Consider the following 14,752-nt stretch of genomic DNA (forward strand, 5'->3'; position numbering starts at 1 on the left):
TCATTTAACCAATGTTCGAGGATTATAATATCAAATTATTTGGAATAAAAATTCTTAAATTCTTAAAAATAAAAAGATGGATTTAAAAAAATATATATTTTTGAAAATAAAGTTTTCAAAAAATTGGAAAAAGAAATTTTGAAAAAATAACTTTTTGATTATTTAGTTATTAAATATATTAACTTAACGGGTTAATAGAGTATTCGTTAATTTAGGTAAAACACTATCTAACAAATTAATTATCCATTTAAAACCTGCTAAGAAAACCAATTTTAACATCCTATTTGTGGTTTATGTTTACAAGTGTCAAGACCCGAAATAGAAATACAATAATTCTGAAAAATAGAACATTATCATTTTTCTTTTTGAACATAAAAAAAATTAAACATTTTTTTTTTGAATGAAAAATAAAACATTATCATTTTTCTTACAATGGTTTTTGCTATAAGCCAAAACCTATAACTACGTCCAACGAAAACATATGGCTTTCCTTTCGTCAACCCTTTTATTCGGAATGAAATACGAAGTAAACGCAAAGATACCACCTACAAGCAAACGAGTTGTTCAAAAAAAAAAAAAAACATAAAAGCAAACGAAAAAATCACAATCATATTGACCTCTTAAGGCAAAGACTTGAAAGATAAACCGTTGATAGTGGCACCTCCGTCAACGCAGATAACCTGACCCGTTATATACGAAGCTGCCGGGAAACACAGAAACGCAACAAGCGATGAGACTTCATTTGCCTCCCCAACACGTCCCATTGGTGTCTTCGTCTCCACTTCTTTTTTTAACTCTTCATGATCCATAAACTAATTAAGAGATTTTGAGATAAGTTAAACTTCAAATGTAATTTTCTTATTCTATTCATAGCATTAAGAGTGTTCCAAAAAAAAAAAAAAATCATAGCATTAAGGAAAACTTTGTATTTTTTTTTTAATCTATTTATTGCCTTACTTTGTTTGCTAAAGGAGTCGCTATGAACCATGGACACACAGAGTTAACCCTTATGCTGTCACTTGCCCACTCACATGCTAAGTTTCTTGCTAGCTGATTCATAGCTCCTGCAACGCGTGAACATATATATATTCTCAAATTTATGTTAGCCTTAGAGCAATAATTGTTTGAGTGTAAGTATATACCTTTAGTAGCTCCGTAGATGGATCCAACATTGACATGCACAACCCCAGCAGCGGAGGACATAAACACGATGCTCCCTGAACCAGAAGCTTTCAAAAAAGGATGGGCGAGCTGTGAGAGATGAAAAGCAGATTCGAGATTTGTTGCCATCAGAAACGAGAAGTCTTCTGCACTAAACTCTGTGGTCGGCTTTGTTATACAAGTTCCCGCATTGTTTACCTATATGTATATGTATATAGACACAAATCAAACACAATAGATAACAACATCATTTGATCTTGCTAATGATCTTTTCTTGTACATAAACTTACAAGGATGTTGAGTTTTCCTTGGAAGAGAGTGGAAACGGTTTCCATGAGTTTCTCTCGTTGGACACGAGAAGAAACATCGCAAACAGAAGTGGTAACCTGAAACCCTTTTGCTTGCCATTCAAGTAAGCATTCTTGAAGCTGAGTTTCGTCTCTGGCACATGTGTGGACTCTTGCTCCCAACATGGCTAGTTCTTCCACCACAGCCTCCCTATTCACAGCAAACATGCAATGTTACTTATACATCACTAAGCCTTTCTCTTTTGAGGAAAAGCGTTCATAATTAATTAAACATCAATATAATTATATATAGATCTATGATTGAATTGAGAAATAAAATCAATTATAATAATTAGTTTAGCATATGAAATATGAGGAATTTGGACTGACCCGAGGCCTTTGGAGCCACCGGTGACAAGAGCAGTCATGCCTCTAAGGCTCCATCTAGATATGTCTCTCGATTTTTCTCCTGTCTCACTCATTTTTGGTTGGTTATGAGTTCTTCTGCGAAGATCACTTATCTTATAGAAAATAATTTCTTTTTTGTTTAAACAGGTGTTGGCCTTGTGGTCCACCACCTAGGTCCGACGCCAGCTTTTGTGTACCTTTTTACGGGCCCTGGACATGCTTCCCCCTCCACGCGAATCGAATAGCCGACCTCCCCTCCCCAAGGAGGTCCTGGATATCTTATAGAAAATATTACGTGTTTGTTTTGAACTTCGAAACCAAAATTCAACATTATGACAGTAAATATCTTTTTCTTCAAATGGACAATTTTTACGGAAAATTCCACATTGTAATAATCACCTTTTTTGTTGAATGGAAAATCTTTCACTAATTTTCACATTATGATAATCAAGCAGAGTTCGTGGGTATAGTATTAGTGCCACATGGGTTTATTCCTTGATTCAATTATTTTGTCTACTTCGTTTTCAAATAAATTTGTTACCTTTTTTTGTTCTTCCCATTTTACTCCTTTTAAAATATTATTACTAATAATTTTTATAAACACGGAAATGAATCACAATCACAATTACAAAATAAAATATTTTTGAAAATAAATCAATACTATAAAAGATGTATATTTAAATGTTTAGTGTTGGCAATTAGACTGTCCACCGCCCTGATACTTTAACTGTTTACTTGATTACCTTATGTTTTTTTTTTAATTAGTTCTCTATCTAAATAGCTTTTTAACACTATCTCGTTAAAAAATGAATATCATGTCATTTATTTGAATACGTCTCCTTATTTGCCCAATAAATAGCATCACATAATATGGGACCTCGTTCCATATGGACCCATACAATTTTTATTTTTACTCCACTTGTTATTTAATCAAGTATAATTTTGCAATTCCCCCCTGATAAGTTTATTAGTCAACAAACCCTACCGATTAGTGCTCTAGGAACCAGAATAACGCCGGACTGGGAAGGAACTGTGCGGTCTCTCACACGGAAGAGGCTCCGCTCCGCAAACCGGTCACCATTCTTTTTCGCTTAGCTTTTCAAGCGAGTGTCTATTGAATATGGAACGCAATGGTCAAAGACATCAACAACCTCTTCATTCTCCGCTGTTTATCGCAAACCAAATTGACCAAGAGTTTCGGAGTAGGATCGAGGCGGACGCAGAGAGGAAGAGACGGGGTCACGTGCCCCCATCTACTTTTTATTTTTCTTTGACGAGTCGTATGAAATCTATATAACTGCTCATTATCCTAAAGTAAAACATAGTGAAAAAGTTTACTGTGCCCCCAGTTAAATTCAATCCTACATCCGCTACTCCGATCGAATCCCTCCCCCCCTGGAGGTGACAATTACTCGAAGCTACTCAAGATGGATTTCTGCAAGTTAAATCCCAAGGCTATAAGGATCTCTCTATCGCCATAGCCTCCCTATTTTTTTTTTTCAGTTGTACCAGCCTGCTCTGTTTTTCTTTTACACGTGATCCTTGCTGGTATGTGTACATAACAATATTTTGTTCTTTGTTGATTAATATAAGAGAAATTGGACTTTATAACCATAATTTTTTTTTATTATTCACCAAATAACCATAGGGTGCAAGTGCTATAATATAATTCATATTAGTTGAAGAAAGAGACCAACGTACCTTTGACTCTAAACATGTATGATATCAGATAAAAAAAACAACAAGTATGATAAAGTAAAAAAGTATGGCAAATAAAATAGAAAAGTAAATCATATGTAAAGGAAATTGTATATTGCGGTACTTGCAGGGCATGGTTCAGATTGGATGTTTATGAGAAAGGTTTTGTTCGATGTTTTCTGAAAAATCAAGGCTACAGTGGTGGTAGATTGAGGTGAAAGACCGATAGAGAAAGAAAAAATGATATTGATATCAAGGTAATTGTTTTCAAAGTGTAAGAAAAAAATCAAAGATGCGTTGGAGAAAACGATTGATTTTGACGCATTCTTTTTTTCGTTTGGCGCATTCTATACTATTTGTATTATAGAATAGTATAGTTTTTTTATGTGTATTAATATATTATTTTGAGTAAGATATTGATCGAATAGTCTTGAACGTGACATCTCTAATTGTATTTTCAAACTTATATTATTGCTAAAGAATTTGAACCATATTTTATCTATATTACACTATTTTGTCTATTTGTCTTCGTAATACTGTTTTTTTTTGTTTATCGTCTTCTTCGTAGAGTTTTTAACTAATATTATAGTATACTATTTTATTTCGTAGAAATAGTATAATATATTAAAACAAATTTTTTTTTCTCTTTGATTTTTTTTTCTTTCTCATTCTTCTCCTCATACTTCTCTCCCTTCTCCTTACCCTCTCTCCCCAGCCCCTCCCGTTTAGTTTTTTTGCTTCATTCTCATTCCTTTTCCTTATTCTTTTCCTCATATTCATTCTGCTTCTTTTCTTTTTTGCTTTCTTCCTTTTTCTGTTATATCTCTTATTTCTTACTCTCTTCTTCCTTCACCTTTTTTTCCTATTATCTTTGCAGTTAAATAGATGTAACAAATGAATAATATACATTGTATTGATATAAACTTATTAAACTATACTACTTGTGTAATATATACAATATAATATGCAAGTTGTATGTATCATAAAACACAAACCCATCCGTAGAAAAGGATATTTTTTTTCAAATTTTGTGTAAAATCGTCCCATCCTTCACTTGCTTTATTACAAGGTCATTTAGTTAATATTTTCTCTCAATATGGTTAGTAGGCAAATGAACCCTTGATATAATCACACATTTCAACAAAAAAAAAAACCACACCGACTAGTCTACTAATTGACATGACATTTGTGCAACTAGTCTTTAAATATAATATCATTAAGAACAAAATATTAGCAACAACCTCTATATGACCCCATGGAAGGCTTACCCAACATAAAAAGGCGAGCGAGAGAGTCTTAACACGTGAGTTCCGTCGACCGGCGTGTGGTGGCTCGTTCAGCACCGCCGCCGGTCACAACCTCGGTATTTCTTCCTCTTTGCGTGGTTCTAGTTCGGTTTGTGACTGTGACTCAATTTTGAGAGATATGCTTGGATCAAATCAATGAAACCCTAGATCTATTGTAGATTTTTGATAAAAGCTCCGGATCTGATGATTCACGGTGTGGTCTAGCCACAAGTCTTTTGTTTAGAAATCTGTGCTTGGATTTGGTGAATTTTGTTGTGTTGCATATCTCTGGATTTCTTGTGTGGCTCTCTCCTTTTCAGTCTTAATCTAAGTGGGTGGAGTTTGTCGTGGATTCCTCTGATCCATCTTTATGCCGTTCGTGGCCTGTGCTCTTGGTGCTCCGGATTAGGTGGGCTTGGCTCCTAGTTGTTGGTTCAGATCTTGTGGAGATTTGATTTTGGTGTGGCTTCATTACTTGGTGTTTCTCAGTCGTGTACGACTCATCTGTTTCCGGAGGTTGATTGAATCTGAAGGTTCTCCCTTACCGGTTTGTGAAGCTTGTGTTACTTGGTTCTTGAGGTGTATCCTCGTTGTACTAGGAGGGAGTGGTTTTACGGTGGTTTGGCCAGGGGCATTCCCGTTTAACAACTTTCATAGACTCTCTATCATTTAGATTTCTATGATTTGTTGACCGTGCTATCAGTGGTCCATGAGTCTTGTTACTCAGCTTAAAATGTTGGTCTGTAAGTGCCCTGGTTTGTTATTGTTTGGGCTTCGGTTGCCCTTCATGTGTTCTAGTTTCCGGAGACATTGTGTTGTCTGTCGGATTAGCTAACCACGGCATATCTTCGTCCGTTGGTCATGTATGTTTCATCGTTTGATAATATAATCAGTTGAGGAAAAAAAAAAAAAAAAGGCTTACCCAACATAAGAAAAACAAAAAAACAACGGCCATCAGTTACTAAATTAGCTGCAACATATATATATATATATCTGTGTGTGTTGTGGAGACGTTGCACAGTAAAATATGCAGCGTCTGATTACACGTAAACAGTGTCGGTCCAACATTTTTGGATGTTCTAAGCCAAATTGTTTTATTAGGTTTTGACATTACATATTTTTGAGTTTTTTTTTGTTTTAAAGTACAAAGATACTGTCGAAAAAATGCAAAGAATTATTTATGAAAACGAAAAATAAATTAAAGACAACCCAGCTCAGCTAATCAAGTAGATTTGTTTATATATATATAATATAAAAAACATGTCTTTATTTTTTATATAATATAAATCAAACTATAATTTTATAAATTAATTAAATTTCATTAATAACGGAGCGGAAGTAGCTGAGGTAACCGATAAGACGAAAATAACATTGAATTCTGAGAATGTCCGTTAACTAAGCCTTCTTAAAATCTGTTGAATTCTTAAAGAATGCCCAGAAGCTAACGTTTCAAGAGTGGATTTAAAACCAAAACTCTAAATTTATATTAATATCAAATCAAAGGTAATTTGTAAATAAAACATAACCTCCATATATATAGACTCACACACGAGCTATATCAACTAGGAGTTGGAAAACAACTAAACCGACTTTAATAAAAGACATTAAGTAAAAAGGAAAACCTTAACACCAAAACCAATGGGTACGGAAGATTTGTCCACGAATCCTGACATTGTAGCATCATCCGGTTCAAACTTAAACAAATGCTTCACATTGAAAACGTTTGCAGTATGGACGTGAGGAGGAAGAGAAAGGCGATAAGCATTCGCATTGATCTTCTCGACTATCTCGACAGGACCTATCTTGCGGGGCTTGAGTTTGTTGTACTGACCGGTTGCAAAACATTCCTTCGTTAAGACGACCCAGACATGATCCTCGACGCTAAAATGAACTTCCCGACGATGTACATCAGCCGCGGCTTTTTATTGGGTGGCAGAGGCGACCAAGTTGCCGTGAGCGCGATCTTGCACCATTGAAAGCTCGGCCAGCATCTCTACTGCACGTCCATGGAACTCCGATGGATTAGGAAGAGACGTCAATGCTAGCGGACCACGCGGAACATAACCATAGACAACCTTGAAGGGACTAAACCCGAGACTCCGATTATGGGCGTGGTTATGTGCAAACTCAGCTTGACACAAACAAGAATCCCAAGAACGAATGTTCTTGCCCACCAAACATCGAAGCATATTGCCCAATGAACGATTTACCACCTCTGTCTGACCGTGAGACTGCGGATGGTACGCGGAACTCATGTTTAAAATTTTCTTGAGAGGTTTCCACAGAGATCTCCAAAAGTGGTTGAGAAAGTGAGAGTCACGATCAGACACAATCGTCATTGGTAACCCATGAAGACGATAGACCTCGCGACAGAATAAAAGAGCCACCTGAACAGCATCAGTCATTTTTTTACACAGAATGAAAAGTACCATCTTTGAGAAACGATCCACAACGACGAAGATAGAATCATTGCCCCGCTGTGTTTGAGGCAACCCCAACACGAAGTCCATACTCAAGTCGGTCCATGGTTGTGTCGGGATCGGTAAAGGCATGTAAAGCCCTGCATTCGACGCCTGACCTTTTCCCTGTTGACACACCATGCACCGTGCCACAAACCTTTCGACATCACGGCGAAGAGTAGGCCAGAAGTAAGACTCGGCGACCAACTTTAAAGTTCTGTCCCGACCGACGTGTCCCTCGTTGTGGAGCTCGGTAATGATTTGTAATCTGAAACTACCAGACGGAACACATAACCGATTGTGGAGAAAAATAAAATTATCCACGAGCGAGTACTCATTGACAACTCCTTGCGATAGGTCATTCCATATGGGCGCGAAGAAGGCATCTGACACATATAGATCGGAAAGACACTCAAAGCCCGACACAAAGACTGTAACGTTGCCACAAGGGAGTGACGACGAATCAGAGCATCAGCAACCTTATTCATCTTGCCCGACTGGTGTTTAATGACGAATGTAAACTGTTGAAGATAGGCCGTCCAAGAAGAATGTCTTGCAGAAATCTTGTCTTGCGTCCCTAAATACTTTAAGGCGACATGATCGGTGAACAAAACAAACTCTTTGTGTGCCAGATAATGCCTCCAATGCTTGATAGCTTGCACGATCGTATAAAACTCGATAACATACGTGCTATAACGAACCCTAGCTCCTGCCATCTTTTCACTATAATAGGCAACAGGGCGGCCATGCTGACTTAAGACCGCATCGATACCCAGCTTGCTGGCATCACAATGAAGCTCGAAAGGTACCTCAAAATCTGGAAGGACCAGAATAGGGGTCGTGGTAAGCTTGAGCTTAATGAGCTCAAACGCACGAGAAGCTTCGGGCGTCCACTCAAACATTGTTTGCTTCATACAATCGGTTATTAGAGCCATAATTGCACTGAAATTGTGGACGAACCTTCGGTAAAAAGATGCCAATCCATGGAAGCTTCATATCTCTGTAATCGTCGTTGGCGTGGGCCAAGAAGACACTGCCGCTACCTTCTGTGGATCGACGCGCAGTCTTGAGGCAGAGACGACGTATCCAAGAAACAAGACCTCTGAAACTCCAAACTCACATTTGTGTTGAGCAACGAACTGCTGTTCTCGGCGTAGTACTAGTAAAACCTCGCGGAGGTGAAGGAAGTGATCGTCGAGGGTCGAACTAAAAATAAGAATGTCATCAAAGTAAACCACCACGAATTTACCAATAAACGTCCGAAGAGCCTGATTCATGATGCGCATGAACGTACTCGGAGCGTTTGATAACCCAAAAGGCATTACCAACCACTCGAACAATCCTTCCCTCGTCTTGAAAGCCGACTTACATTCGTCCCCAGGTCGGATACGAATCTGGTGATAGCCACTCTTTAAATCCAATTTAGTGAACACTGAAGCTTTGCCGATTTGATCAAGAAGATCATCGAGGCGAGGAATCGGAAATTTGTATCGGGTTGTGATCTTGTTGATTGCTCTGCTATCGACGCACATCCGCCAAGTTTTGTCTTTCTTTGGAATAAGTAGAGCCGGAACTGCGCAGGGACTTAGACTTTCGCGAACATATCCTTTAAAAAGTAGCTCATCTACCTGTCATCGCAATTCCTCGTGTTCCTCTTGACTCTTGCGGTAATGTGCTCGGTTAGGAAGCACTGAATTAGGTTCCAAATCGATATGGTGCTGTATATCTCTTAGAGGTGGTAATCCTACCGGTAATTCCTATGGGAAAAGGTCCTTGAACTCGTCAAGTATGGGGGTGAATGAAGTAGGAACGGTCTCCTTATGAAATGGTGGCGGATCAGAGTGGCAACCAGAGCATAAAGAGGGCAGTCATCGCGAAGCTCACTTTCGAATTGTGCCTTGGATACAACAAGCTGACTTTCCTTGGATGTCGATTGTTCCTTGTTGATCACATAATCCGGTTCGGGAGCTGGAAGCAATGTGATTTTCCTTCCTTGAAACATAAACGAGTGTGTGTTATGTTTGCCGTTATGAACCACCTCTCGATCATATTGCCATGGCCTTCCTAGGATGAGATGAGAACATCCATTGAAGCGATGTCACAATAAAGTGTATCCTTGTAGAAAGAACCCACTGAAAACGTTAACAACGTTCGTTGTGAGACAAAGACCTCGGCGCCGGTTTGCATCCAAAGGAGGCGATAGGGATGTGGGTGCGCTTCTGTCGTTAAGGCAAGCTTACACACAGCCTCCTCTGAAACGACATTGGAGGAACAGCCGGAGTCAATAACAAATTTACACACTTTTCCTTTAATTGTGCAGGTAGAGTTGAACAAAGCCGTCCGTTGCCAAGCTTCACTTGTCTGTGGGGCCATGCAATTCCTACGTATCAAAAGCATTGTTCCGGTGTCACCATTGACTTGCTCTTCATCGATATCATCAAAACGTCCTTCTTCTTCATCATAGATAGGATCCCCAATAATGTCTCCTTCGTGTGCCAGCAGTCCATGCTGACCTTTATTAGGACATGCCGTTTGAATGTGTCCTCGCTCCCCGCAAGTAAAACATTGTAGGGCATTAGGTCGAGACGGTCGTGCCACTGCGTTCTGCGCCACAGGTTCAGTAGAACGGGTCGTTGTTCGTGTTCCTGTCGACGTGTCTAATGTATTGTCGGCGCTGATTGTGGTGTTGCGTTGTTTGTTGTTCCCTGTCCATTGATTAGCGCTGAAACGAGATTACTGCTCAACTAGTAGTGCTCGTTGTCGTGCTTCGGATATCGAACATGGATCAAATTGGTGTAACATTGTTTGTAGTTGGGGGCGTAATCCGGCGATGAACCTTGCGACCAATTGATCTTCCGAATCGTGGATGTCTATCTGAGTCATCATCTTATAAAATTCTGTTGAGTAGTCTTCTACGGAACGATTTCCTTGACGAATGTTATGAAATTTTTGAAATAATAGACGTTCAAAGTTATATGGGATGAACGTCTTTCTCATGTGTTTCTTGAGTTTATCCCAAGAGGAAATTTTCTCTTTTCCCCGTCGAGTACGAGAAAGCTTAAGTTGACTCCACCAAGATGCGGCGTGGCTGCAGAATCTAGTAGCCACGAGAGGAACTTGTTTATCATTCGATACGTCTTTGAATTCCAAGAATTTGTCGACTGTGGCAAACCAATCCAGAAGGTCTTCCGGTTTAGATCCACCATTGAACTCGGGGATATCGAGTTTGATGCACGAGGTCCAACGAATTTCATGATCGTTTCTGGGTTGACGAACACGAGCTGGTTGGTGATTACGTTGCTGTTGTTGATTGTCGTTATATCCAAACGGGTTGTCCTCATCAGAGCCCTCCTCGTGTTCTTCGTAAACAAGGTTGTGGTGACGGTTGTTGCGTTGTTGCGGTGCTGCTTGAGCAGCGAGTGCTGCGTTTGCTGTAAACGCCGCTTGAACTCCGGCTTGAACTGCATCAGCCATTGTTCGTCTCATATTGTCCTGAAAATTTTCTTGGAAATCTTCGAGGAATTGCTGCATCTGCGCCCAGTCATTAGGACAAGGTGCCATTGAAATCGTAGATCGATAATCACAAATAGAATTGTAATTAAATGTCTCTGATACCAACTAACGGAGCGGAAGTAGCTGAGGTAACCGATAACGCGAAGATAACATTGAATTCTGAGAATGCCCGTTAACTAAGCCTTCTTACAATCTGTTGAATTCTCAAAGAATGCCCAAAAACTAAGGTTGCAAGAGTGGATTTAAAACCAAAACTCTAAGTTTATATTAATATCAAATCAAAGGTAATTTGTAAATAAAACAGAACCTCCATATATATAGACTCACACACGAGCTATATCAACTAGGAGTTGGAAAACAACTAAACCGACTTTAATAAAAGACATTAAGTAAAAAGGAAAACCTTAACACCAAAACCAACAGGAAATAGGAAGTCTACGCTACATCAATTAATGAGTGATAAACACAATATCAAGTTAACTGCATAGTAATATTAGTCAATGTTATCATAAACACTTCATTGTTATCAATCATAACTTTAGTAAAAAAAAATTGTTAATTGTTGTAAACTTAAGGATTTAGAATCTGTAAGTTTTTATTTCATAATCATAAAGTGTGCCCTTTATATATAGGAAATTACAAGATAGATAAAAGGAAAGAGTACAAATCATAAACATAAAGGAAAAAGGAAAACAAGGTAGCCGCCTATCTCTCTTTGGCCGACTCTCTCTCCTCTCTCTCTCCTGCGGATTTGGCCTCTAATGGACAGGCCGGTTATGGACATCCATCATATGATTTATAACAGTCCCCCTTGGATGCCATAACCATACAGGGATTGTATACGCTTTGGATGTTGCTTCATTAAAACCTTACCAGGAAAGCCCAGTGGAACGAAACCATTGTGAAGAAAAAATAGTATAACACGTATACTCCCCCTGTTCTGATCATCACTGAAGATCCATCAGTCAACGCATCCCAATCTGAGGCGTGAGCTTCCTGAACGTAGAAGTCGAAAGTGATTTGGTGAACAGGTCGGCTGAGTTGTCACTGGAACGTTGAACCACATGGACCTCACCAGCCTTTTGTAAATCGTGAGTGAAGAAGAACTTGGGCAAAATATGCTTTGTTCTATCTCCTTTGATGTAGCCATCTTTGAGCTGAGCAATGCATGTTGCATTGTCTTCATACATCACGGTCGGTTTCTTGCACTCGACCATCCCACAATCTGATCGGACATGTTGGGCCATCGACCTCAACCAGACACATTCGCGGCTGGCCTCATGTATGGCCAATATTTCCGAATGGTTCGAAGATGTGGCCGCGATCGTCTGCTTCATGGAACGCCATGATATGGTCGCATCTCCATGTGTTAAAACATATCATCTCTGTGATCGAGCATTGTGTGGATCTGATAGATAGCCTGCATCAGAAAAGCCAACTAAACCATCTTTGTTATGGTTAGTATAAAATAGACCCAAGTCTTCCGTTCCTTGTAGGTAACGAAGAACATGTTTAATCTCATTCCAGTGCTTTTGGGTCAGACAAGAGCCAAACCAAGATAGTAGGGTCACGACAAAACTTATATCAGGCCGTGTGTAAGTTGCCAAGTACATTAACGCTCCTATGGCACTGACATATGGCACTTCGGGACCTAGGAATTCTTCATCGTCCATCTTGGGACGAAATGGATCAGTGTCCAGGCCGAGAGACCTCACGACCATGGGACTGGACAGAGGATGGCAATCGGCCATATTGAACCCCTTGAGTACCTTTTCTGTATATGTCATCTGATGCACAAGGATTCCATCATTTATATACTCAAGTTGTACTCCCAAACAGAATTTCGTTTTTCCAAGATCTTTCATCTCGAATTCTTTCTTAAGGTATTCAACTGTTTGAGAAATCTCTCCAGATGTTCCTAGGATATTCAGATCATCAACATATACTGCTATGATCACGAATCCTTTATTTTTGAATTTCTTTATGAAAATACATGGACTGATCGGATCATTTCTATATCCTTCTTTCACTAGGTATTCACTCATTCGATTGTACCACATCCGACAGGATTGTTTCAGTCCATAAAGAGATTTATTTAACTTAATACAATGCTGTTCTCGAGAACTCTCTTTGTTTTTCAATTCGATACCTTCTGGAACTTTCATGTAAATTTCATTATCCAGTGGACCATATAAATATGCGGTTACTACATCCATTAACCGTAGGTTTAAGTTTTCTCTTATGGCCAGACTTATCAGGAATCTGGAAGTTGCTGCGTCCACCACAGGGGAATATGTTTCCTCATAATCGATTCCTGGTCTCTGTGAGAATCCTTGTGCAACAAGCCGAACTTTATACCTCACAACTTCACAATGTTCATTTATTTTCCTCACAAAGACTCATTTGTATCCAACTGGTTTTACATCATATGGTGTCCGGATTATAAGGCCGAAAACACCTCTCTTCTTTAAAGAGTTTAACTCCACGTTTATAGCTTCTTTCCATTTGATCCAATCTGATCGTTGAGTGCACTCATAAATAGACGTGGGTTCATGATCCTCGTTTAAATCCATAAGTTCAAGTGCTACATTGTATGCAAATTTATCATCGATGTCGACATCCTTTCGGTTCCATTGTATCCCAGACAAGACATATTTTAGTGAGATCTCATTGTTATCAGGAACTTCAGTATCATGAATCTTGGCGTCCCAAGAATCATTGTTTGGTACATCAGAGCCGGCCACATCAAGGGCATCAGGGTCGACCACGGCTGTGTCTCGGGATTTCGGATCAGCCACGGCCGTGTCTCGGATATCATGTCCCTCGGTTTCCATTTCAGCACCTTTCTTTGTTTTCCGAGGGTTCTTATCTTTGGAACCTATTGGTCTACCACGTTTCAAACATTGTCTAGACTCTCTGACAACTTGATTGTGTCCCTCTTGAACATCAATACGAATTGGTGCATTAGCAGCTGGTATATGTGACTTTGTCACTCTATTCAGGTCAGCAAAGGAATCTGGCAATTGATTAGCTAGCTTTTGTAAATATATAATCTTTTGAACGTCTAGATCACATTCTTGAGTTCGAGGATCTTGCCAAGATATGGATGTTTGATTCCATGATATTTCTTTTACCATTTTACTGCTATCTCCCCCTAATGTTGGAAGTTCGGATTCATTGAAATGACAATCCGCGTATCTAGCCTTAAACACATCACCCGTAATTGGCTAGAGATACTTTAAAATCATGGGGGAAACAAATCCAACATATATCTTCATCCTCCTTTGAGGTCCCATCTTTGTTCTCTATGGTGGAGCAATTGAAACATAAACGGCACAACCGAATGTCTTAAGATGGGAAATGTCTGGCTCGTGACCCGTAAGCAATTGTGATGGGGAATATTTTTGTTCACTAGATGGCCTGATGCGTATGAGCTCGGCCGTGTGAAGGACGGCGTGTCCCCACGCTGAGACCGGAAGTCTCGACCTCATGAGTAATGGTCGAGCTATGAGCTGTATGCGTTTTATAAATGATTCGGCCAAGCCGTTCTGTGTATGTACATGTGCCACAGAGTGTTCCACAGTTACCCCCATGGACATAGAGTAATCATTAAACGCTTGGAAAGTGAACTCACCAGCATTGTCAATACATATAGTCTTTAAAGGAAAATCTAGAAAATGAGCTCGTAATCGAATTATCTGAGCAAGCAATCTAGTAAATGCCAGGTTGCGGGTCGACAGGAGACAGACATGCGACCATCTAGTGGACGCATCAATAAGGACCATAAAATATCGAAATGTCCCACAAGGTGGGTGTATTGGTCCATAGATGTCTCCTTGAATTCTTTCCAGAAAGTTTATCTTTTCCTTAGTGACTTTGACTGGTGACGGCCTAGAAATGAGTTTCCATTGGGAACAAGCAACACACGTTAGGTGCTTAG

The 14,752-nt window shown here is 39.4% G+C and overlaps 1 protein-coding gene across 4 annotated transcripts; it reads right to left on the bottom strand.

Moving 5' to 3' along the window:
* Positions 1-379: 379 nt before the first annotated feature.
* On the bottom strand, positions 380-1,962 carry LOC106313820 (tropinone reductase-like). Of its 4 annotated transcripts, XM_013751735.1 has the most exons (6): positions 1,839-1,962; positions 1,452-1,659; positions 1,143-1,359; positions 958-1,064; positions 618-812; positions 380-545 (listed from the first exon to the last, which is right to left on the bottom strand). In XM_013751735.1, the coding sequence occupies exons 1-5, from the start codon at positions 1,928-1,930 to the stop codon at positions 621-623; spliced, it is 816 nt and encodes a 271-aa protein (XP_013607189.1). In that variant the 5' UTR covers positions 1,931-1,962; the 3' UTR covers positions 380-545; positions 618-620. The 4 variants fall into 4 exon arrangements, with proteins under 4 accessions (XP_013607189.1, XP_013607188.1, XP_013607187.1 ...); XM_013751734.1 differs by having other exon boundaries at positions 380-812; XM_013751733.1 differs by having other exon boundaries at positions 958-1,359; positions 1,839-1,952.
* Positions 1,963-14,752: the final 12,790 nt, after the last annotated feature.

Source organism: Brassica oleracea, chromosome C9 (assembly GCF_000695525.1).
Source record: "Brassica oleracea var. oleracea cultivar TO1000 chromosome C9, BOL, whole genome shotgun sequence".
Taxonomy (NCBI): Eukaryota; Viridiplantae; Streptophyta; class Magnoliopsida; order Brassicales; family Brassicaceae; genus Brassica; species Brassica oleracea.